This window comes from Miniopterus schreibersii, assembly GCF_964146895.1.
Source record: "Miniopterus schreibersii genome assembly, chromosome: 16".
Lineage (NCBI taxonomy): Eukaryota > Metazoa > Chordata > Mammalia > Chiroptera > Miniopteridae > Miniopterus > Miniopterus schreibersii.
In genome coordinates, this window is record NC_138116.1 from 24,505,172 (window position 1) to 24,530,088 (window position 24,917).

The window sequence follows — 24,917 nt, forward strand, 5'->3', positions numbered from 1 at the left end:
GAGCTCATCTTCTGTCTTCTTTCATTAGCATCTACCACTCTTCCTAAAAGTAAGGTTTGAGGAAATACTTTAAGATGGTCATATTATAAAGAAAGGAGAAGTGACAACTGCAAGTCATCCTGGAATAGAAAGTCTTATGGCAAAGGATTTCACAGGATCATGTCTAAAGGCATAATGGATCAGGGGCCTGAGCTAAAACTCAAGTATCCTAAGCACCCCCATCCCAAGAATTCAGGGTCTCTATTTCCACAGTGTTTGTGATTGTGGTGGAGTTGGTGGGGAGGGGAGCATGTCAGTCCAAGGGACACTATGCCTCCAGCTTACTTCTTATTGGGTGTTTCAGCAAAACACTTGAGGGAGGATGTTTCTACCACGGTCTCACAAAAGGTAACAACGGGGTCAGCCACCTGGGAAACAAAATAAATTATTAGGCCAGGTCTCATTTTGTTGGAAGAACCACCTCCTGCCAAAGGGAATTCCGAGGGCCCCTTGACACTACCTCTGTGAGAAGCCCCCACCTTAATCAGCATCAGTGACAAATAGAAGGCTAAAAGTCACTATCACTGAGAAGCCTGACAAAACTTAGTGTAGCACAGTATTTATGTTCTGAAGCGAAGAGTATCTGGGATCAAATTCGATCTAAATTACAATCCCTCAACGTATCCTTTGACATCCATGTAGCCATCCCACCACCATTCACTGAATCACTCCTGCAGGTCTGTCAGAGCTGGTACTAGAGACTGACTGGGGAGTACCCATTCTGTTCTCAAACTGTGACTTTTGGGTAGCATAACTCTTCCCTGATGTTCCTGTACCCAGGAAATCCAGTATCTTCTATAGCACCAGTCCTGGGCACATCAGTAGAAGAGTCTAAGAGGGGTACTTGAGGGTACTCATTCCCACCACCCTAGGGCCTTGGAGAAAATGTGTCTCTCAAATGGGAGACTGAAGCCATGAAATGGGCAATTTAATTGAGGGGCTAAGACTTGACAATGAATCCAGGAGAGCCAGGCCCCATTCCCTCCTTGGAACAATCCACTCTGAGCCTTAATCACCACAGATAAGTTGCTTTTTTTTTTTTTTTTTTTTTAAACAAATGACCAAGAATAACTCTGGCTTGGGAGACTTGACTTTAAATGTCCGACACTGAGAATAAACCTGTAAAAGGGGGAAAACCAGATCTCAAATACCATCCCATTTAGGGAGCAACAGATCATGGTTTTCTGAAACAGATCTCCTCTAGTAGGGCACCCCTCTTCCCTTGGGCCTTCCAGGGGAATCTAGGGTTTAGCTGCTTGAGAAATCAGTCTGGAGCTATGAACCAAGCCCCCTGGTCAGGCAGGCACTCAAGAAAGAAAGGGGCCGCTGCTTTACCTTGATGTCTATCTCCGAGTACATCTTACGCAAATCATGCATCACACAGTCCAGGTAGAGCTCCCCAGTCCCCAGAATCACATGCTCGCCAGACTCTTCCACCTGAAACACAACAGCCCTGGTGGTCACAGCCTGGACTCTCTTGTGCCAGCAACAGTAGATAGAAACAGAATCAAGAATGGACCCCAGGAGGAGGTATCTGAATCCACTTTCATAAACAACCACTGCTCACCATCGGTCCTGGCCTCTTCAAGAAAAGTCCTCAAGACACCTGGGTCACTCAGCACAGTGCTACTGGGTGTGATAAGGTCACTAATTTTACTGCCATCTTAGACATCTAGGGAAAACCATGCCCTATGTCTGTGGACATAAGCTGACCTTTTAGCCCTGGCAAACTACTCAGAAAGGTATGTTGGCAGGCTCAAGAGTGTAGAAGGGTCAGAGTGACTCACTTTTCCCTCTCAATTTTTCTGGAAAATAAATTCAAAGTATACTGTACAGAGAACATATCTTTTCTACCTAGACACTTGTGAAAGCTGTGTGCGTGCACACACGTGAGCTCCCCCAAATGGGTCTCACCCTGCCTTTAAATGACAGTGACAGGGATTAAGTCCTGACACAAACTGTTGAAAGCAGATCAGATACCTGATGGACACGAAGCAGCAGGCAGCACAGACCACTTAGCTGGGGCAAGTAGGGCTTGGCAGCTGCTGCAGGCCCTGAGCCTACCTTGGTGGTGAGGGATGGATAGCTCTTGTTGACCTTGCGTAGACCGTCCAGCATCTTGGGCAGCTCTGAGGGATTGACTGGCTCCACAGCAATCTTGATAACAGACGTGGTGTTGAACTTCAAGGGCCGAAAAATCTGAGCCTGCGATCCAAAATGCAGAGGAGTGAGAACACCTGGCCTGAGTAGGCACAGACGGTGTGGAGCTAAGAGAGAAACTGAGGACCTACTTAGGGGCAGACTCTTCTCCAACCAGGAGCCACGGGGCTGCTTGGAGGCAAACTGAAGGGGGATTTATTCCCATGTATTTTGGCAGAACAAAGAGAGAAGGGAAAGAATAAAAGGCATTCCTCCTAATTTCTAGCACCTGAGCAGAGTACAGGGAGACTGCAGCAGGGTCAGATCTAGAAGGCTGAGCCTGGGCTGAGGACTGGAACCAGGAAGTAGCAGTGACTCTGGGTTAATTCCCTACCAGTTCTGCTGCTTATTGCTCACGTGTGCCGTGGGTCCTGTGACCCTCTAGCTTAAGCCAGTTCAGCCACCTCTTCAGAAATTTTACCTCCTCATTGCCTCGAGGTTCAGTTATGGTTGCTGTCTTCACAATTGGTTGATCAACACCTTCAATCAGAACCCAGTTGCCAGCAGGAACTCGGTTCACTTCAATGTGGTACCTGAAGCAACATCCAATAAGCAGCAATGACACCTGGGCAGAGTCTTCATTCCATAAAAATGTACTCAGTGCCTGTTGCGTGCCAGGCCCTGAGCCAGGAGCAGGGGCCAGCCAAACAGATAGATTCTAGCAGGGGAGGGATGCAATAAACAATCATATAACCACACATATACGTCATTACAAACTGGTAAGTGCCATAAAAAGAAACTGCAAGGGATTAAAAGAGGACAAGACAGGAAAACTATATTCCAGTTGGATGTTGGTGATAAGCAAGCTGCTCTCAAAGGCACAGGATGTAAGGAGATGCCAAAAGCACCGCAGAACATACTGCAGCTGTCCTAGTTCTTCTATTTTCTTCTGCCTTCTAGCGAATGGGCTGGATTTGGAGGAGGCAAAAGGGGCTTCGACGAGGTGCAGCAGCCACACTAGGAATAGGATTGCCCAGTTCTGCTTCCCAGATGAGGTGCTACACTTAGGAACTGATAAGCAGCCCAGAGGCCCAAGCTAAATTTGATTCTGCAGATGGGGATGCTACAAGGGATCCAGCAAAGTCTTCTCTCTTGGTCAAAGAATAGTCAGTGGAGGTTGGGAAACAATTTCTTTTGGGAAGAAACACAACGGTTGTGACTTAAGGAACACAGAAGAGGAAGAGGGGATTAAGATGAGTAAAAACAGAAATGCTGCTACAAAAGTTCATATAAGCCATCCAAACGCAAAGGCAAGGCTCTTGGCATTATCCCAACAGCGGCTGCCTTTGGCCCTAGCAACACTGGGTAGCAAGAACTAAAAGTCAATAGATCTGCTGAGGGAGAGTCATCTTAGCCCCTATTGGGGGGAGCCAGGCAGCAACTATGTTTCCAGGGAGGACCACCTCCTTCCAGCTGTTTGGGGCAGTTCCAGTGTAGAGGACAAGGCAGGCCCCTAGGGGCTTTGGTTAGAGGTACCTGGCCACAGAGATCCAAAGGCGGCCCACGGTGCATATCTGAGAGTCTTCCTCATCCTCCAGGGTGTAGTTCTCTCCCAGCACCTTCACAGGCTGCCCAGCATGGATGGTGCCACTTAGCACCCGGCCAAAGGCATGAAACTGAACTCCGTCATCTGTGCTATACATCTTGGTAGTGTGGCACATCAGGGGACCCTGGAGGAGGGGACAGAGTGCAGCCTCAACCACACATACTCTCTCGGTAAGTACCACTGTCTCCACCTCTCCTCATAGCAATGACATGAGTGCTATGAGGAGGCAGCCCAGATGTAGAGAAAATGTGACAATCTCCTGGGAAAATTCCAACCATGCTCTTCCCCCTACTTATTAATAAATGTCAAAGGCATAGCAAAAAAAATCCACTTTTCCTTTTTTTCTGGGATGAGGGCAATAGGGAGGAAAAGCAGGGTTAGGATGGTAGATTGGCACTGTTAACTTGCAAGATTATGAGACTAACTTGCCCCAAATTTCCTCTGAAGATGTAACTCACAAACTTCAATCGGCTGTATGTTTATGCTGAGAAACTAGATTGCCAAAAGAATGGCCGGGAAAGAGTTTTTGAAGAGCCAGGATTGACCAGATTAGCAACCATTCATTGAATCTTTACTACCTAGTGGGTGACATAACATTTTCTTAATCTTATTTAAGTCTCATAATGACCACACACATATTATTAACTCATTGCACAGACCAAAACCCTGAGGCTCAAAGACTGAATAATGTTCCCAAGATCATACCACTAGTAGCAGTAACATCAGGCTTTGAATTCAGGAAGTTTGACTGTGCTCATGGGGAGGGGAAAAAGGCATTACTTCTGTGACCAGAAAACAGTATCCTCGCACAGGAGGGAAGAAATCAGAGAACCGGGGAGCCACATTCCCTTACGTCAGGGTCACAGTCGCTCATGGCCTCGCCGAGGTCGGAGTCCACACCACCGGTGTAGGTGTGCTCAATCTTGGGCTTGGCGCCCACCTTTGGAGAAGGGATATGCTGCACACACATGTCCACAAAGCCTGCAGAGGAAGAGAAAGCCATTATTTTACACCCTCATAGGGGGATGTGAGCAGTGACTTATCAGCTCATGATGGTCAGAAACCTAAAAGGGAGAGGACTTTCTGCTCTGAAAGCTGTGACAATATGATTCTAAGGGGAAGTGATACCCTATTTCCTGGGAGTATGCTGCTAAAAGGCTGCAGTCACACTAATGCCAGGAAGAACAAGAAGCAGGTCTCAGTGGTTCCTTGGAACTCAGCTGACAAAAACTTTCAGTTATCTGTATCAATCCACGACCTTTTATTAAATATAAGAACCTACGAGCACTTACATGAAACTGAGTAAGTATCCCATCTCTCCTTCCAAGATCTACTTTGAACAATCCTTGAATTGACTTTTCCCCTTTGGCAAACATCACATAGGTTTCTGTTCACTAAGTTATCTTGTTTTTCTAACAGTCAATAAGCCATGCGAAAGAGAACGTCCGTTACCACCCTGGGGTAGGCATGTCTACTTTTAGTGGTGTCTCCCATGTCATACTGATGGCCAGCCCAGAGTGAACTACTAAAATTATGTACAGCGCAGACTCAGACACCAATATCCCACTAGACTCAGAATCAAGAAATTGCTGAGGGGGTCCTTTGCCATCGCGTTTTACTCTCCTTTATTTTACAGATGAGAAATTAGAGTCATAGAAGAACTCTATGACTGGCCTATGGTCACCCTGTGGAAGAGCAAGGCCCAGAGCAGTCCAAGGCCTGTTCTTCTGTATCACCTGCCTTCCGTGTAACTAAAATATGGGAGAGACAAGCTCAGGGGAAAGAGAAATTTGAATCTACAGTCTGTCTCCCAAATCCTAGCCTGGTGCTTTTCCCACTATTTCACATCACCTACTAGTCCACCTTCTTGACTGTCTCCTGGCAAAAATGCCAGAACCTCGGATCTGCGCTCCCATTTCCTTTACTCACATGTTCCTCCTGGTAGGGAAATTTAACTGCTTTTGTTTCCCAGCACAGAATTCTTGGTACCATCCACTAAGGAAAGCAGCTAGGAAAAACCCAAGTGCTCTGTATCCAGACCTGTAGTTTATTTGAAAGAGCCTCAGATCTCTGACCACTACTGTGGGTTAGGGAAAAGTTCTCCACGACACGTGGCAGGACGTAATGATGGTGATGTTAAGGAGGCCATGAGCTCTTTATTACCTGTGAATTCGCCAAAGAACTTTTTGCAGACCAGCCTGAGAAGGGGACGGATGTTCAACTTCAGCTCCTCCTTGGTCAGGTGGATGCCAAGCTCATCCAGCGTTCTCGGGAGGCTGGTGTCCACATCACCCACAACCTGTGACAGTACCAGACACCATATCAGTTGTAGTGATAGCCCCACTGTGGTGCTACAGAGGAGGCCAAGGAAAGGCCAATGGGCAATCTGAAGGGTCGCTGTACTAGATTCTTGTCTACAGGGAGAGCTTTCGGCAAGAACAATTTAGTTTCAAGGAAACCTTTGGTACCTACCCTTCAAACCAACCCTGGGTGAAGCAGGCTTGGTTAAAGGCCCACACCAGCCAATAAACCGGGCACTCTTAGATGGATTGCTATCAGTGCTGCCCCCTGGTGTCTAAAAAGCAGCATTACTCTGGCAATCCTTACCCTTCCCTATTTTAGAGACTGGATTTAGAGGATCGCTGTACTGGAAGGAACCAAAAAAGGTCACCTAGCAGTCCATCCTCTGTCAAGACAGGGCCAAGCTAAATCATCCTCAGCAGACTCCAGGTCTCTGCCAAGACAGATTCTATAAATTTCTTTTATTAATCCATTACAGTTTGACACAAGATAGTATTTTTTAGCACTAATAAATTTCAATCATGTTATTTTGTCTTGTTGCTATGTTTTACTATTTTAAAGTTGGAATGGCCCCACACATTTTGTATATATGCGTGTGTTCACTGTACACAGTACTTATTCAACACTTGCATATTTTATAAATGTCTCAGGAGAAGTCTGTATGAAAATTCTTGTACATTATTACTTTTAGTTCTGCCTTTTAGGGAGTACAAATTCATATAAATGCAACATTATCCTCTTTTCTTTGGAGCATCCCATATGTTTAACTCCATCCTTACCACTGTCTGATGCATCTTATGCAATCTGGCAAACATCGCATACCTGTGTGCCTAGAACAAAGCTCATGCTACCACTCACTAATGAACATTTAACTGATTTCCAGGTTTTAAAAAAAATGTTCTCTACTGTTATAAATAATGCCATAACAAACAAATATATTAAAAACTGGAGGACTTTCACAATTACAGCTGTAATTTAAATTCCACAACTGAACTGATAAGTTCTCAAGTGTCACATTCTTTTGAGCAGTCAAAATCTTTGCACAAAATTTGTTTTGGTTGTGCCTTTTCTTTCTTTCATACATTCCCCCTTTAAATCCAACAGTACTTAGAAGGGCAGATCTAAACCAGGTGGCCCAACACACTTACCTGAGCAAGGATCTTATACAGGGGCTCCAAGATAAACTCCACGAAGCTCCTCTGGGAGCTGCTGGTTGGGGCCTTTTTGGTGAACTTTCGCCTAAAGAGAAAAAGAGTTACGGGTGATCCAAGAGAAAGAAGGCAGTGTTACTGACCTCCAGGGTGTATTTCCTAAGTTCTGAATCTGAACAGGGCCAAGGGGAAGAAATGTGTGTGTGTGAGCATAAATTTCCAGACTCCTGAGACGGCATACAGTTATTACTTTCATGGATGCCTGCACTAAACTGTAAAAACCTAAAGAGAAACAACTGCTCACCCTGTTAGAGCTCATGAAACCAGCTCACTTAGAGGAGGAAACATGGTAGCTCATGTCTAAGAAAAAAGTAGGTTTTAATCTTCAGAACTTTCTTATGACTGCCCTCACTTACTGGGAAAATGGATCACCCCTTTAGCGTCACTTCCCACATCCTACTTACGTCTTGGGGTTGAAGTAGATGTCACCCCAGAGTCTTTTAGCAAATTCCTGGTAATTAATGTCACCTATAAGAGAAGCCATACAATTATAATCTACTTAGCAAACTATTGTTCAAAATTCTCTTTCAGGTGCCACAATAGTTTGTAGCTGAGAAATTCTTGCACCTTTCTTTCCGAGGTCCAGACATTTCCTTCTACCCAGGCAGGCAGACAAGGACACAGACGCACAAAGGACAAGACTGGCCCAAAGTTGACAAGGCTATGCTGGAGCCAAAATGAGCCCCCAGGTAGCATTCCATCTCCAGCAAGCATGGGACTGAGCTACAGACAAGGGTACAGTTTTTATTCTGCCTTTGATGGAACAGGCTCAACTGCAGCCTATATGCAACCCTTTGTCTGCACCTAAACCCCATCTTCCAGAAATGATGGACCTAGCCCTGGCCACTGTGGCTCAGTTGTTTGAGCACTGACCATGCACCAGTTTGACTCCTGGTCAGGACACATGTCCAGGTTGCGGGCTAGAACCTCAGTAGGGGGTGTACGGGAGGCAGCTGATAGATGTTTCTCTCTCATCAATGTTTCTATCTCTCTCCCTCTCCCCTTCTCTCTCTGAAATCAATAAAAACATGTTAAAAAAAAAAAGGTCTTGGATTTTGCTTTACATGCTGATACAAGAAAACACTGAGAAACACATAAACTGGAATCCTGTTCAGATGAATGCACTCATCGTCCATCTATTTTTTTTTTTAAAGAATCATCTGGAAACAACAAAAATATATGTTTAATGATGAGAAAAGTGGTAAGTGATAGTACATCTATACAGCGCACAACCGACCGATGTTTCTCTCTCTCCCTTCCTCTCTCTAAAATCCAACAGAAACATATCCTTGGGTGAGAATTAAAACCCAGGATGATAATGCCCTTCTAATGAAGTACAGTATTTGACACACGACACTCAGGGCATGGCTCCCATTGGAATCTGAAGGAACTGGGGAGGCAACAGAGGTGGAGAGGAACGCAGGAGCCTCTTGAGATGGGAAGCTGGTCTTAGGGTTCTGGTGTCGAGGCTCCAGAGACCCATAAAATCATTCAACTGGGCATCCACTGGAGGCTCGTTTGTGCTGACTGGACATCCAACATGAGTTAAGTAGGCCTACAAAGTTTTTACCTGCTAGACATGGCTGGAAAGACAGCTAGAACACTACTACTGAGGGAGAGTCCATTTCCAAGGAAGAGCTGAAGGGGTTTTGTGAGCATGGCTGATTCCCTTTAGACAAAATCTGTCTAACTCTAGGAGAGAGCCTTATTCCTAAATGAGCTCTTTCTTCATTCTTCCTTCCTAGTCACCCTTATTGTTCCATTGTTTAGAAACCACTCGTCCTGAAGAAAGGGCCTAGGGGCCAAAAAGAGCCCCAAATGTGAGAATAACAGTTGATAAAATGCTCCCCGAAACAGGGACTCTGGCATGAAGCCAATTTCTAAACCATTCAGCAGGAAAGGCACACATGACTCTGGAGAAGCTGGTGAGAGAGACTGCCAGCCAGAGCTTACCAAACGTGTCAGCGTAGATCTTGGCAAAGGAGCCCAATGTGAAGCAGATGCTGTACTGGGAGCTGGAGAAGCAGACGTTGCCCAGGAGTGGGGACAGGATTAGGTTCTCATCGGTGGAATACATGCTGAAACAGAGACAGTCATGAGCGCACAGCCAGGCTGACACACTGCCAAGGGTAAAGGGCAGGGATTCAGTATCACAGCCTCTCTCCAGCCCTTGCCCTCCAATGGGGCTTACATAATACTGTACTGTCAGCTCTGCCAACAGCCTGGTCCAAGAAAGTGACATGATGGAGTTGTTCCCTAACTCCCAGTAACAAGCTGACTTCCTAGAGCTGGGAACACTCTGCATGATCTTGGAGGAGTTAACTACACTGGCAGACAAGGGAAAACTTGGAGGACAGAGACAAAGGTCTTAGAACACAGGAAATGAATCTGATGTGATTGCAGAGATATACATTCTGGAGAAATCTCAATCTTACAAACACAAATAGACATAAACACCAGTATAAATGATTGCTTGAATGAATGAATGAATGAATGAATAAATAAATAAAAGAAAAAGTAATGTTGCTCCCACCATGCTCCTCTTTCTTCTTTCTTCTGTTTGTTTGGCTTGCTTTACAATTTTGTGTTAAAACTTTGTGTCTTAAAAGCCATGTAGAAGCAACAGCATCACAAGTTCACTAATATTTGTAACAAAATCAGTTGTACACAGGGATCAAACCCACAACCCTAACCTTACTACACAATGTTTTATGGAATTTCTTAATTTAGAAATAAAAGTATTGGCTTATAAAGAGCAGTTCCCTACCTCACTCTACCCGACTCCCAAGTTATGCTCCCCAGAGGCAACTGCTTTCAATTCTTTTAAAGCTGCTTTTAGAGTATTTACCTCCATATTTCTAGACAATATGTTTATATTGCTATTTCTTATTTAGAGGCTGAGACATCATGACTTCCTATTTTGGTAGATCGGGATTTAGCCCTATCCCACCCCATCTCCCTTTTTGAAGAAGTTTATCACTTCATATTTTAAATTCCTGATATTACATTGGGCTCTAGTCATTTTCAGCTCTTCCAGAGACAGGAAGAAGATATCCCTGTTGATAATCAGTGCTGCAACCAGAGAAGCTGATGAACGTAAATCTGTCTCTGGCCACGTAGGTACAGTCCTCAGTCCTCAACTGGAGAGATGTTCTCTCAGTCAAACGGTCTATTCCCATGCCCTTTGAGGGGCCTCAAGAAGTCATCCAGTACACTCTTCAGCCTACAGATGAAACTGTCTTTAAGACATATTTAACCTATTCTTCAAAGCCACCTTGATACTATATTCTAAAGTCCCCCAATCACCACTCATACTTATTAATGAATCCCTTGTAAACCTATCTGGTAAAGCAGCTATATCCAGAAACAACAGCCAACAGTTCCCTCATTTATTGAATGCTAATAATATAATAACAGCTAGCATTATTCAGTGATCAGTTACTGCTAAGCACTGTGCTAAGTATGTTACATCAGATATCTATTTAATTTCTTGTGACATCTCATTAGGCAAATATTATTATCTACCTCTTACAGAAGCAGAAACTGAGGCTCTACAAGCTTAAGTAATTTGCCCAACTTTACACAGTTGGTATGAGGTGAAGAGGAGACTGATTCTAGAGTTCAAGGGGTTGACCACAATACTAAATTGAAGATGTGTGAAGACGTGTGCACAACTGATTGAGACAGAAAATGAAGGAAGCCAGGCTGTGGAGTCAGTCCCTGTAGAGCCATGGAATGAGCCTCTAGGCCTGCCCAACAAGCTCATCAACACATGCCAAGAAATCAGAGTTGCCCCCAAAGTTCAAGGTTAAGCTTTATAAAAGCCAGAGTCCCTGAGGACACTGCCAGGGTCCATATACCTTATTAATCCGTTGACCTCATCTACAATGTGGCGCAGCTTGTAATAAGCATCAGTGGGAGGCAGCTTCAGCTCCAGGATGAGCCTGTCGATCTTGTTGATGCACACAGTGACTGCCAGCCTCTCTTGCACTGCGTGCTTGATCAGCCGCTCTGTGTTCAGCATCACCTGAGAGACAAAGGTGGTCAGGGCAAAGAGAGCAGAAAAGTCCAGAGCAAACTCAAGAGGGTACTATTTTAAAATATGAAGCATGAGGAAAAGAGGACCTGAGGAAATAGACTGTTGGGTGGAAACAGATGGTATCTTGCCAAAGGCAGATTGATGAACTTTAAGAAGGTACCAGCAGGACTGAGAAATGAATAAATACACTGATGATGTTGGGAGCCAGGTTTCTCAGAGCTAGAGAAGAAACAGAAGAATTAGGAAGAACCTATGGTGCTAAAATGCAGTTGCCAGAATTAGGATAAACTAATTCTTTTTTCTTCTTTCTTTTGTTGTGCTAATGATTTTTTAATATACATGAGTAAAAATAGTTACAGATATGCATGGATGTATATGATCTGTGCTCAGTGAAAGGACCAAGATGCAATGCACCCCAGTAGCAATGATCTGTTTCTAAATACCAGTCTCCACTATAAGAAGCCAGAGTTCCTTGCAGAAATGGCTGATTCCAGGACTGGGACAGGGAAAGTACAAGATGAGTCTAGACCATCTTTTTGTGCCTAAAAGCAGGAAGTATTAAAAGGAGAAAAAAAAAAAAGATGGGACACGCCAAAAGGATAAAGGAGACAGCCCAAAGGATCTCTCACTAGCCAAGTCTAGGATAGAGTATCAAAATATATAAGGACAGAAATAGATTATAACCCACAGAATAAAATAAAAATCCATGTATCCATACTAATAATAAATAAGCAAATGGGGGAGAAGGGAAGGCTTTTCCTTACAAAAGAATTCCAACCAATAAATACAGAAGGAATAGTAAGAGTTAGAAGATCACCACTTGCAACTATTATAGAAACAAGCTAGGAATGATCAATAGATGATAAAAATTGTAGGTAAAGTTGGATAAGGAATAGAATATATAACAGACTCAAGATATCCCCCACAAATTATTACACAGGGGGAAATGGTAACTTTACACCGAAGAAAGCTGACAGACCTGCCTTAACTAGTGATCAATGTTAACATCACCAATGGGATAAGCTGACATCATGGACCTCCTGAGAAGATGGAGTAATAAGAACACAGCTATACTTATGTAGTATTCCTGCTAAAAATAACCTAAACATAATCACGAGGAAACATTAGACAAACCCAAATAGACAGTCTACAAAATAAACGGTATATATGCTATATGCCAATGTCATAAAATACCAAGAAAGATAAGAGAACAGTTCCAACCAATTAAAAGAAATTAAAGATACATGAAGACTAAATGCTATGCAGCGTCCTGGATTAGGAAAAAATACTATAAACGACATTATTGGGACAGCTAGTGAGACTAAGTTCTGTAGAAAAAGATCTATATAATAACAGTGTATCAATGTTAAAGTCCCTGATTTTGGTAACTGTACTATGGTTATGTAAGTGAATGTCTTTGTTCTTAGGAAATACATTCTGAAATATTTTACTTTCAAATGGTTCAAGGGAAGAACATACACACGTGTGTGAGTATGTGTGTACATGTACAGAAAGAATGACAAAGCAAATGAGGGTGAGTTCTTTGTACCTGCAACTTTTCAGTAAGTCTGAAATTATTCCAAAACAAAGTCAATTTTAAAAAGGCAATTCTGGGTCCCTCTGCTAGCTATCTCACTAATGACAACATGAATGAGGTTAGCCAAATTACCTCATCTTTCAATTTAGAAATATAAAAGACAGACAGCTGTCCCGCATGGCTCAGCAGCTGAGCATCGACCTAGGATCCAGGAGACCTTGGTTCAATTCCCGGTCAGGACACAAGCCTGGGTTGCAGGCTCGATCCCCGATGGGGGACCTGCAGGAGGCAGCCAGTCAATGACTCCCATCATTGATGTTTTAACTCTTTCTCTCCCTCCCTTCCTCTCTCTGAAATCAATAAAGAGAAATTTAAAAAAAAGAAATAAATATAAGACACGCTGGGCCTCCAATCTCTCTTGAGATTAGAAAACTCATTAATATTTAAAATCCACTTATACAAATATACTCTCCACCTTCCCTTTTATTTGTCATTTTATCTTTGTGTTTTCTGAATGGCAATGGGTCTTATCAATCATTTTGAGCTTCACTGGGCAGGGGGTGAGGAACTCACATTGAGAACTAACTTTGACCTTCATTTGTTGCCTTAGTTTTAGAGCAAATGTGAGCCCTAATCCCACAGACTCTCATGTTCTCTGGCTCCCATCTTGCTCAGTGCTCTGGGTACTGTGTGGGGCAAACCTAATGGGGAGGAGGGGCCCAGACTCACACCCTCGGCAGCATCGATGAAAAGGACCACTCCATCTGAGATGCGCAAGCCAGCCGTGACCTCATCAGAAAAATTCACATGTCCTGTAAAGCAAATACCAACTAAGTCACCAACTAAGCTGCCACTTGTACGGTGGCAGGATAAGGCACAGTAACTAGTAGGTGGTCTGAGGGGTACTATAAAGCATGTGAAGTCCCAGTATCCCTTTCCCTTCTCCCCACAGCTCCCTGCAGTATATAAAATTCCACCATTAGAGTCACATCCTTGGATTAAACTTTTATACAAGAGATCCCCAAACAAAAAGAAGGAAGTGGCCCTGGCCGGTGTGGCTCAGTGGCTAGAGTATCGGCCTGTGCACCGGAGGGTCAAGGGTTCGATTCCCAGTCAAGGGCACATAACTGGGTTGCAGGTCTGATCCGCCCCCCAGTCAGGGCATGTGTGGGAGGCAACCAATTGGTGTGTCTGTGTCACATCGATGTTTTTCTCTCTCTCTCTAAAATACCCTCTCCCCTTCCATCTACTCTCAAAAATCAATGGAAAAAATATCCTCACTCCGGGGGTGAGGATTTAAAACAAAACAAAACAAAACAAAACCCCAAACAAACAAAAAAACAAAAAGAAGGAAGTGTTTGACCTAGGAGGGTATAACATATTCACATTCACATACCAGCTTAGTCTAATCAGCAGTAAGCAGAGTTCTGTGGGACAGAAGATAATTTGGAGGCAGGAGAAAAGGCAAAGGAGGACCTGGAACATGGGAGACAGCATCTGGCAAGATGCTGGTGGGGGGCAGGGCTGACAGGTATGAGGGTATTGGGCAAGGAAGGCCAATCTGTAAAGATTCAAATTTTCCTACTTAAAAATCTGCCACACTTGGTCTTTGCCAAAAGATAAAAAGTCAGCTATAGGGCAAGGCATGCTGCTCCCATGGTAACCTGTGTGTCCACCAGCAAGCAGTTGGTGTGCTTCTCCCATAGTCTCCTTCAAAAGATTGGGAGTGCCTGAGGCAGGGAACCATGCCTGACTTATCTTTGTTACCATAGTGTCTAGCATGGGGCCTGACACAGGCCCAAGTGAATAAATGAATGAGATTCCCTAAAATTTAAATATCCTAGAGAAGAGTAAAGAGAGGAACAAAATGAAAGGCCTGGAGGACAGAGCTTGCTAATTAACTAGTAAGAAACAAAGGAGATAGGGCCAAAGAATGTCCTACCTGGCGTGTCCATGATATTGAAGAGGTAAGATTTTCCTTTGGTATCTGGCAAAACCACTGTCACAGGAGTGCTTTTGATGCCAACACCTCTCTGAAAGTCACAAAATGAGAGTGTTCAAGGTTCCTTCCTATGCAAGACGGGTTCATTCTGCTCTTGGCTTGCCAGTTGCTAATAAATTACATTGACTTCTCTCTTTGTAGTGGATATGATTTGTATCTAAGCATCCAACCAGAATGACCTTGAAGATGAAGTATCTTAATGTTAAACAGCATTTTTGGAGGGGTTTTCTTCAAACACACAAAAAAAGTAAAACTAAAAATGAGCAAGCAAGCAAAGCAATATTAAACCTTAATGGAGAATCCAGGGCCCTAAAAGTCTTCTCCTCATGCACTGGAAACAAAAACAATAGCCAAGCTTCAGGTAAGTAAAAAGAAACAATCTGGGGGCATTTTAGGATAAAAAAAAATAATAACAGCTTTAACAGGGAGTAATTATTAAACTCTAGTCAAATAAATATATTAAGAAACAACAGCAGTGCCCGGCTAGTGTGGCTCAGTGGTTGAGCATCAATCCATGGACCAAGAAGTCACCAGTTGGATTCCTGGTCAGGGCACATGCCTGGGTTGTGGGCTAGATCCCTGGTAAGGGGCATGCAGGAGGCAGCCGATTGATGTTTCTCTGTCTCTAAAAATAATAAAAAAGCTTTATATAAAAGAATAAAAGAGAGAAGCTACTCCTAAAAAGGCATCATCATATGGAAGTCATCTTACAGATTTTAAGCATGATGTCATTTAAAGCATCAAGTTGTGCTTCTGCATAACTTATAACATAAATGTACACATCACCTCTTAGTATTTGCCCCATTAGGCCACATTAAACCCAGTCAAGGACAGAAGGGTTCCCCCCCTTTACCCTACAGCTTGCCTACCCAGCTCTTTCAAGTTACAGATCATGGGATGACTGGTAGAAGCAGGGAGATAAAGTGGCGGGAGTGAGAGAAGGGTTGCGGTATGGACCAAAGTGTTATCATAAAGGCTCCCTATACTCCCTATAAAGCTCTTGCTGGGTCTGGTGTGGGCAACAGTTGGATTTCCCAAGGCACACTTACCTCTTGCTCTGTGAAGAGGATGTCAGTGTAGCACAGCTGAAAAAAATAAACTGTTGTTACCAAATGAATTCAGATTCCTCTCCCACACAAATCATCAATCACTTTCCCTCACCACCTCCCAACTCAAGGTTTCTACCTCAGGAGGATAGGCTGAAAAGAGCAGGGTGTCCCTACAGAAATTCCAGACAATGAGACCAGAGCCTTCACAGATGGAAACTGTTCCTCAATGTGTGTGTTTTGGGAGGGTGGGGGTGGCCACTGAAGACCAGGTAGGGCTGGAGAGCTAAATTATATCAAATGCACCAAATCACCAAATTCTTTGATTGGTAAAGGAAACATATTCAGCTTTCATGGAACCCCCATATGTCAAAACAGTCAATCGGGCAGAGACTGAATAACTTATTGCACTGAGACTTGCAGCCACAATTGGCTTCATTCACAGGCATGTAAATGTATCACACAAACAACAAAGTGCAATTGTATTAGATTTACAGAAGAAGCTTTTAATATTATGACAGGAAAGAACAGGCTATAAAAGTCAGGATATATCAGAACAGAGATGGGATCCCAAGTGCAGAATAGATCATCCAAAACTACTGCAGATTAATATTCTTTATGCTTCCGAGAAAGTTGTAATTATTTTCTTTAAAGCAATTAATAGAGATTACAATCATAAAGAGCACTTTGTAGGTGTCATTATTTACAATGAGTGGGAAGGCTAAAGGAAGGGGAAGGAGAGAGACACACTCTGTATATTCTGAATGCTTCACCCTAAATCCTCAACAGAATTTCTACTTACATCTTGGTCATAGCGCTTTCTGATTTCCGGGTGAGTCTGCTCTATTAAACAATCTACAAAACAAGTCTGAAAGGAAAGAGAATGTTAAGACCTGCCAACCACAGAGGAAAATCTATTTTATCCTTCCCCCAGCTCCCAATACACCACATCATTTAGGGATAAGGAGAGGGGGAAGAAAACAAGGAGGATTATGGGACAGCAAAAAATTAACACTGAAGCCACAGGATTATTTTCAAATGAAAGATGCAATCTTTCTTGGACAAGCATCCCCAGGGATGCTTGTATAAAATCAGAGTAAGGCTCAATTTTCCCTTTTCTGTCCAGCTGTAGACACAGGGCTCAGGCATGCAAGTGGCTTACTAACAGGCTCCACATGCTGCTTAGGAAAAGCTAGAATTTTAGAGCTTTTGCAATAAGCATGGAGGCCCCCAGAGTCAGGATTTCCAGCCTTGTGGGCTCAAATCCCAACCTGTGACTCTGAGGGCTGAAAAAATGAGCAGGAATGAAGAGAAACCCTCTTCCAAGTAGCTAAAAGCTCTCTCACCTTGCCATGATGGAGATGGCCGCAAAGGGTCACATTTCTGATGAGCTCCGAGTTATCCATCAGATCTGCCAGGAAACTGAAAGGAAGAAGGAAAAGAGAAAAGGAAATTTGGAAGTTTTCAAATGGGAAGGGGTGCAAAAGTGTCTTAGGTATTTTTAGTTGTTCAGGATCAACTTTCAGACCAACAAGAGAGTGCTTAGAGGCAGATGGGAATTTCTACATCTATACAGTTCTGGCTTTGGGAATGGAATAGACTTCTCCATGAGGGTGACGCAGTCCATGAAATGTCATGAGGATTTCAACAGTATAATAATGAGATTTAAAAAGGAAAAAACAAAACAAAAACGAATACCAGAACTAACACACATACACAAGTACTGTCCCTTTCAAAATCGTCAGGCTAAATGCTATCGTTTATTCCTTTGATGCTAAGGGGACTTAAAATAACTTTGGGAGCTTTTCTTTTGAAACTGTCATCAGAGCTAGTTAATAAAAAAATGCCATCTCATTAACAATGCTGAGCAGAGAACTTTCATCTTTACCAAAATCAGCACTGTTTTTCTTGCTTAGCACCCACATTACTCACGGTAAGTAGCCTTCACATGACTGGCTCTTCAAAAATATCAAGTCTGCTTTCAAAGACAGGAGATTTTAAAACATCACCATTGAGAACAGAAAGGAACATGAAGTGAGTTCTGAAGATAACTGAAAAATTGCTTCAAAAATGCCTAAATGATGGTAGGTGAACTGAACATTTGATAAGGGACCACACTCTTGGACATATGAGATGACAACATGGTTAAAAAAGGTTTCATTATCGAATATTGAGTCACAAGCACTTTAATATATGAGGGCCATACCAGTGCATTTCATCAACTTAAATATTTTCAAAAATAGACTGAAGAGTCTAAATTATTCTATACATACAGGGTTCGACAAAAGTAGGTTTATAGTTGTTCGCATAGAAAATAATACAATAATCAGTAAATAATAATAACAAAATATAAATAAACTGTTTCGTGTCCTCACAACTATAAACCTACTTTTGCCCCACCTGTGTATCTACCTACTTGTACCCTCCTTTTCAAAATAGAATCATGTTTCCAAAATATTTAGCAATTTTGCTGAGTCAAAATAGGCTCTGGTAGCCCAATGACAATTATACTACTTAGTACTCACTGTCTGAAAGGCTGGCTTTCAATACCAAACTAAAAATTTGGAAGAAGAGAAAACAGCTGAGATATGAATGACAGCCAAGAGAAAAGTTAAGAATGAAACTAAATATCCCAGAAACCAGATAAACTGAAAGGAAATCTTGACAAATTGTAGGGAGAGATTTTGCTTTTGCAATTCACTGGCTATTTCAAACACAAACCACCTCCTACATCCCCATGAAAAAAACGAACCTACACTATTCATGAAGAGAGGCTGAGAGACCTTATTTATAACTTACTCCATTTCATACACTGTGACAGGTAACGTCTGCTCCATCAGAGTAAATTTCTTGGTTTTCACTGGTTTAATAATGGGTTCTAGAGAAAAAAAAAAAGTAGTGATGTGCAGGTAGGCAGAAAACATAAAAATACAGAGCTCTATCCCATTAGGCTGAGCTTTCAGAATGTCTGATATGTGATATCAATTTATGTTATTCTCAAGAATCACTCAGATGTTGAGAAAGTTCTGAGAATGCTGTTTCACACAAACAGTAAAGGATGTTGAATTTTGGACTGAGCCTGAACTTCATTTTGTGGGAGAAAGGGAGAGGGACCGGATATAGGTTGAGGTCAATGTCACTTCAAAAACTCTCCTTGCATTTATAAAATGCAACTACTTAGAAAATAAGCATCATGAGGACTGGTTAAAGGAGTTGAGATTATTTGGATGGGAGTCTTCAAGCACCTAAATAGATATTAGATAAATAAGTAACTCTTATTTCCTTAGGAAAAAGCTATGAGTTTTACTGAATATTAAAACAGGGTTAACGGAATCTCAATCCAGAACTCTCAAGATTGCTGAATGCTGTGAAATGAAGAGTTCTAGTTTTACTGTCACCGTACACAACCCAGTGCCTCCTGACTTGCCTGTCAGAGGCTGGGTGTCTTCCTCCTGAACTATGGTCTCCACCTCAGGACCATACACCTCTTCAGCTGTGGGGTAGTACTTTTTGTCCTCATGCAGCACCACCTCCATCCCAGGGTGATCTTCATCATGATCGCCTACATCATCGTCATCTTCGTCGTCATCCATCTAAAAGAAAGAGAGGCTGTAAGAGGCACACACTTTTCCTGCTCAATAACTGACATTACATGAGTTAAGAGCAATGACTTCCCATGCATGACAGCTTCAGTGTTCATCTGGTCATCCAGCTCCCCTCATTCTCTCCCCGCCCCACATTCAAGCACTGGCCCAAATCTACATCCCTGCGTCCTTTCATTGTGATGAACTTCTGCAGGCCTGTCAACACTCCCTTCACTAAAGGAACAGTGCCAGCGTCTTCCTTTGATCATGTCACCCCTTATTCCTGGTTCGCCATTCAAGGCCTTCTATAGTCTGGCCCCTCCCCCTCTGCTTCACACCCACAGCCATCCTCCAGCAGCTGTGCTTCAGAAATCAGGAGGAGAAATCACTTCCTCTTAACACACAATCTCTGGGCCCCTGCTCACTATATTCTTTTCCAGAATGCCCTGCCTTCTTTCCTGTCTCCATTATCAAAATCTTATGCATCTCCTACTGTTATGTGCCTTCAATAAAGACGTTTTAAAAAATTTGTGCATCCCATGTGGACTAGGAGGTTATAGGAACTCTTAGTCTGCTAGGAATATGAACTAGTGCAGCCATGCTGAAGTGTAATTTGACAGTACTTAGTATAAACACATTAACAAAGTATAAACACATTAAGTATATATATGATCCTATGATCAGCAACTCTGCTTTTGGGAATATAACACAAAGAAATTTTCACATGATGCATAAAGTGAGACTATTCGCTGCAGTATTATTTGTGTTGAGGGAAGGCTGATGGCAGGTTATTTGGTCCCCATCACTAACACACAGGGAAAACTGAGCATCAGTCAGATGCCATAGACTAGCCATACACACAGCAACAGAGATGGATCCTAAAATGCATCCCTTATCACACGCTGAGTGGGCAAAAGTAAGAAACAGAATGATGCAGATAATACGATTCCATTTACTTAAATTAACACATGTGCACAATGTAACTACACATTTTGCAACTCATACAAATAAAAAAGCATACGTACATTAGAGCAATTACTATGGTAACAGGTATGAGAATGAAATAAAAAATTATATATATATAGGTTAATTATGCCTGGCTGGGCGTGGCTCAGTGGTTGAGCATCGATCTAAGATCCAGGAGATCAAGGTTCGATTCTCTGTCAGGTTACATGTCTGGGTTTTCAGGCTCAATTCCCAGTGGGGGGTGTGCAGGAGGCAGCCAATCAATGACTCTCTCATCATTGATGTTTCTATCTCTCTTTCTCCCTCTCCCTTCCTCTCTCTGAAACCAATAAAGATATATTTAAAAAATAAAATAAAAAATCTAAAACTCACATGAGCTTCCTAAGTGTTCAACGTCGCCTGTCTTAAAATTCCTTTCATAATTTTTACCATGCACACATACCACACTTACTAGCCTGTAGTTTCTGAAATGCAGTGCCTTATCTCCATCTTTACAAAGCCTGATGAGACTCTGATTCACTTTAAAAAAAAAAAAACTTTATTGATTTGAGGGGGCTGCCTCCTGCATGACCCCTACTGGGGATTGAGCCCGCAACTCGGGCATGTGCCCTGACCAGGAATCGAAATGTGATCTCCTGGATCATAGATGAATGCTCAACCGCTAAGCCATGTCGACCAGGCCCTGATTCCCTTTCTAGCACCACAGCCAGTCCCAGTTTCTTAAAGATGACCACAGTGGCTTTCAGCTTACCTCTGCAAGATCTCCCCTATCCAGGACCTAATGCATCTGGGCCTGGAGACTTGAATGCATCTAAAGTCGCAAGATGCTCTTTTTCCACCTCACCTATATGGCTTCAGTTTTCTTTTTCCAGTGTTTTTTTCCTTTCTATTTTTATCTAATTCGAAAGACATTTTCCATGATGGAGATTACCGATGGCAGCCAGGACTTTTGTTTTGCTTCTCTGCTGTTTTATTAATGTCACACCTCCACTGATGAGCAGGGGGCCCACCTACCCCTCGTTCTGAACTCTGCTAAATCATAACAGCCACCTTCAGTGTCTTTTGCAAGCCTCAGACTTCATCCTCCATAGCTCTCCTGAAGGGAGGCACAGGAACCTGTACCTTCTTTCTCTATTGTTTTTGTTCATCTTTCAAAATCTGAGCTTATGAGGGTGGTCCCAGTACAGCTGCACTTGGCAAAGGTAATTACCTTATATTTCCTTTTGGAACTTTGGTAGCAAAGTTTTCTTAGGGGCAGTGTGAGACCCCAATTAAGTTATATTATAATGTACACAGGTATTATGGGAGCACAGGAGATTCCCATACTGACAGCTCCCCCTCCTCTTTCTTCTCATTGTCTCTGCTTACATATTCTTTTAATACTAAAAGTTTTGTTGTTTTTTTAAAAGTGAGAGAAGAAAAAAGCAATATATTATCTTACCTCATCAAGATCTTTGGTCTCTCTGCCCAGTTCATCATCATCTTCATCAGAATCTAGCTCTGGTCCAATATAATTCCCAAACTCATCATACAAGTCAGTATCCATGATGCTAAAATTCAAGAAGAGGAGTTAGATTCTGAAAAGGTAATCAAGGCCTCCACGACATGGCCCCACATGTCTAGGCTTAGAGTTGACCATATCCCTTCACACATCTCCTCTCCAATTACACCAACCTACTGACAGCTCCCCCTCCTCTTTCTTCTCATTGTCTCTGCTTACATATTCTTTTAATACTAAAAATTTTTTTAATAACTTAATACCAGAAGATTTTAAAAACAGTACAAATAACTTTCTTTTCCCTAAATTATTTGAGAGTAAGTTACTGACACAATGCATCATCACCACCTAAAAGTTTACTGCAGGAGTTGGCACATTATGGCCTGTGGACAAATCTGGCCTGCTGCCTGATTTTAATTTTATTTTAAAAATTTATCTGCTGCCTGATTTTATAAAGCCCTCAAGCTAAGAATGCCTTTTACATTTTTAAATAGTTGAAAAATCAAAAGAACATTATTTCATGATATAGGAAAATTAATGACATGAAATCAAATTTCAATGTCTATAAAAACAGCTTTATTGGAACACAGCCACGCTCAATCATTTATATTATCTATGGCTGGTTTCACACTGTACCAGCAGAATTAAGTAGCTACAACTGAGCCCATATGGCCCAGAAAGCCTAAAATATTTACTATAGGAAAGGTTTGCCAACTACTGCTTTGGTGTGTATCATTCCTACAAACAAGGACATTCCCCTACAAAATCACAATACAACTATCAAAATCAGACACATTACTACCACCTAATTCACAGACCCCAAGTTTCACAAGTTGTTCTAATAATGTCCTGCATAGCAAAGGATCCAATCCAGGATTGCATGTTTGCATTTAGTTGCCGTGTATTTAGTTTCTCTCACTCTGGAACAATTCCTCAGTTTTTCCTTGACTTTTATGACTTAAAACTTTTGAAGATTATAGGCTAGTGAGTTTGTAGAATGTCCCTTAACTTGGGTTTGTCAGATGTTTCCTAATGATTGATTAAGGTTATGCATTTCTGGCAGGAATATCTCAGAAGTGATGTTGTGTTCTTTTTAGTGCATCTTCTATCAGGGAGTACATGATTTTAATTTGTCCCATTAGTGGTGATGTTACTTTAACCACCTGATTACAGCAGTGTCTGCCAGACTTTTCTATTGTAAAGTTATCTGTTTTCTCTTTTTAATTAATATGTTTTTTGTGGGGTTTCTCCACTTTAATTATTGAAATTCTATTCAAAGTACAGTTCAAATGCCACCTCTTTCAAGCTTTTCTACATTCTCAATTTCTCACTCCCCTATGCTGCTATAGCCTTCTGCTCCTTTACTAGCATTTAACTGTCTTGAATGGTAGTTAACTGTACTAATTACCCTCACCAACAACTCTACAGCTTGTAAGTAATATGCAGCAAACCAGAGCATGGGTTAAGGGCCTGGGCTCCAGAGTTGAAAGACTTGGATGTGAATCCTTTCATTGCATGAAGGGTTATGAGAATTAAACAAAATAGCCTGTGTAAAGAATTTATCAGAGTCCCAGGCTCAATAAATGTTAGCTAGCATTATTTTTTGGCTATTCTTGAATACAGGAACCCTGTGTTCCTTGTGCGTACCTGCCAGTACACCTTGCATAAATAGGTACTGTTAAATATTAAGTGAATGGAATATTTAATTTTAAGATACTGTTATTTCTTGCACTGTTAATCCCTCTACCTCCCTCAATGCACCCTGTCGAGTGCTGATTGTAGATAAAATAGAGAATTAAGAGCTACAAGAACCAGTAACTAATGTAAATTATTATGGTACCTTTCAATATGCATAGAGATTCTTTACACTTCCAAAAAGCTATCGCATTCTCCTTCGAAATGTGAAATGCTCTTCCTTTGGATATTCATACCTTGTTCCTTCATTTCACTCAAGTCTCTATGAAAATGTGACGTTTTCTGAGAAACCTTCACTTGTAACTCTATAAAAGTCCCCTATACACACACTCTTCAACCCCCACATTCACTGTTTTATTATTATTAACATTTATCACTAGCTGAAATACATCCATGGGTTCAGTCAGCTCCTTAACTACAATTTAAGCAAGGACTTAATTTGATTTCACTTAGAAAAGTGCCCGACACAATACAGGGCCTCAATAAGTAGTTGTTGTTGAATGAATGAATGAATGACGCCGACAAAGCAGAGAAGATAGCTGACTTGCCTGCAGTTGCACAAAGCTAGTAACCTTAGGTACCAAACCTCACTGCAGCTTCCCGCTATAATGCAGGCACGGAGGGAGCTTGGCAGAGGAGCGAAGATGGCACAGATGGAACCGGAGAGAGGGGACTGAACAGTGAGAGAATGACCCCTGCCTAGGGAAGGGGTTTTACGGATAGCCGACACTGAGGGAATCCTGGAATGTGTGTGCGTGTGTGTGTGGGGGGTGGGGTGGGGCTTTCATTCCTTTCCCGCTCCGCACCTCAATTTACTCACTTGTAAAGTGAAAGAGGCAGATCGCATATAAAGTCTCTTCCAGATCTGACATTACGTAATTTCCCATCCCACCCGGAGCAACTTTCCCAGGCCGTTGACCCCCGTCAGCTCACCTCCCTCCGGCTCAGCCAAAACCTCCAAGAAGCCCAACGGCGACCGCGCTTCCGGCCCACGCCGCCGCACCGCCTGCGCCCGCTGCCCGGAAGGACCCCGCCGACGCCGCTGTCGCGTTTCTGACGCGGAGGACAGCCCTCTGCCTGAGGGCCAGCTCGGAAGAATGGCCACCGTAGACACAGGAACGGGTGATGTGGAGTTGTGGGCCCCAAAACTGAGGCGTGGGCTACTCCAAACAGAGTGAGGCCTGAAGAGGCCTGAATCTGATCAGGCGCCTCGGGGCCGCACTGAAAGGGGGGCCTTCGGGCCGATCACGTGTG

At 42.7% G+C, this 24,917-nt stretch overlaps 1 protein-coding gene across 3 annotated transcripts in view; it reads right to left on the minus strand.

Moving 5' to 3' along the window:
• Positions 1 to 24,895, minus strand: part of EFTUD2 (elongation factor Tu GTP binding domain containing 2) — a 28,378-nt gene extending 3,483 nt beyond the window's left edge. The window contains exons 1-20 of one of the 3 annotated variants that reach the window (XM_081116058.1): positions 24,597 to 24,895; positions 21,912 to 22,020; positions 19,348 to 19,513; positions 18,720 to 18,798; positions 17,267 to 17,342; positions 16,723 to 16,788; positions 15,924 to 15,959; positions 14,815 to 14,905; positions 13,602 to 13,684; positions 11,157 to 11,323; positions 9,250 to 9,374; positions 7,701 to 7,764; positions 7,234 to 7,324; positions 5,948 to 6,083; positions 4,638 to 4,765; positions 3,715 to 3,908; positions 2,660 to 2,771; positions 2,104 to 2,244; positions 1,375 to 1,476; positions 325 to 407 (exon numbers count right to left, since the gene is read on the minus strand). In XM_081116058.1, coding sequence (XP_080972184.1) covers positions 325 to 407; positions 1,375 to 1,476; positions 2,104 to 2,244; positions 2,660 to 2,771; positions 3,715 to 3,908; positions 4,638 to 4,765; positions 5,948 to 6,083; positions 7,234 to 7,324; positions 7,701 to 7,764; positions 9,250 to 9,374; positions 11,157 to 11,323; positions 13,602 to 13,684; positions 14,815 to 14,905; positions 15,924 to 15,959; positions 16,723 to 16,788; positions 17,267 to 17,342; positions 18,720 to 18,798; positions 19,348 to 19,513; positions 21,912 to 22,016 — 2,045 coding nt within the window. In that variant the 5' untranslated portion in view covers positions 22,017 to 22,020; positions 24,597 to 24,895. Of the gene's footprint in view, positions 1 to 324; positions 408 to 1,374; positions 1,477 to 2,103; positions 2,245 to 2,659; positions 2,772 to 3,714; positions 3,909 to 4,637; positions 4,766 to 5,947; positions 6,084 to 7,233; positions 7,325 to 7,700; positions 7,765 to 9,249; positions 9,375 to 11,156; positions 11,324 to 13,601; positions 13,685 to 14,814; positions 14,906 to 15,923; positions 15,960 to 16,722; positions 16,789 to 17,266; positions 17,343 to 18,719; positions 18,799 to 19,347; positions 19,514 to 21,911; positions 22,021 to 23,808; positions 23,892 to 24,483 lie in introns of those variants that run through there. The other 2 variants (XM_081116059.1, XM_081116057.1) reach the window with 2 other exon arrangements.
• Positions 24,896 to 24,917: the final 22 nt, after the last annotated feature.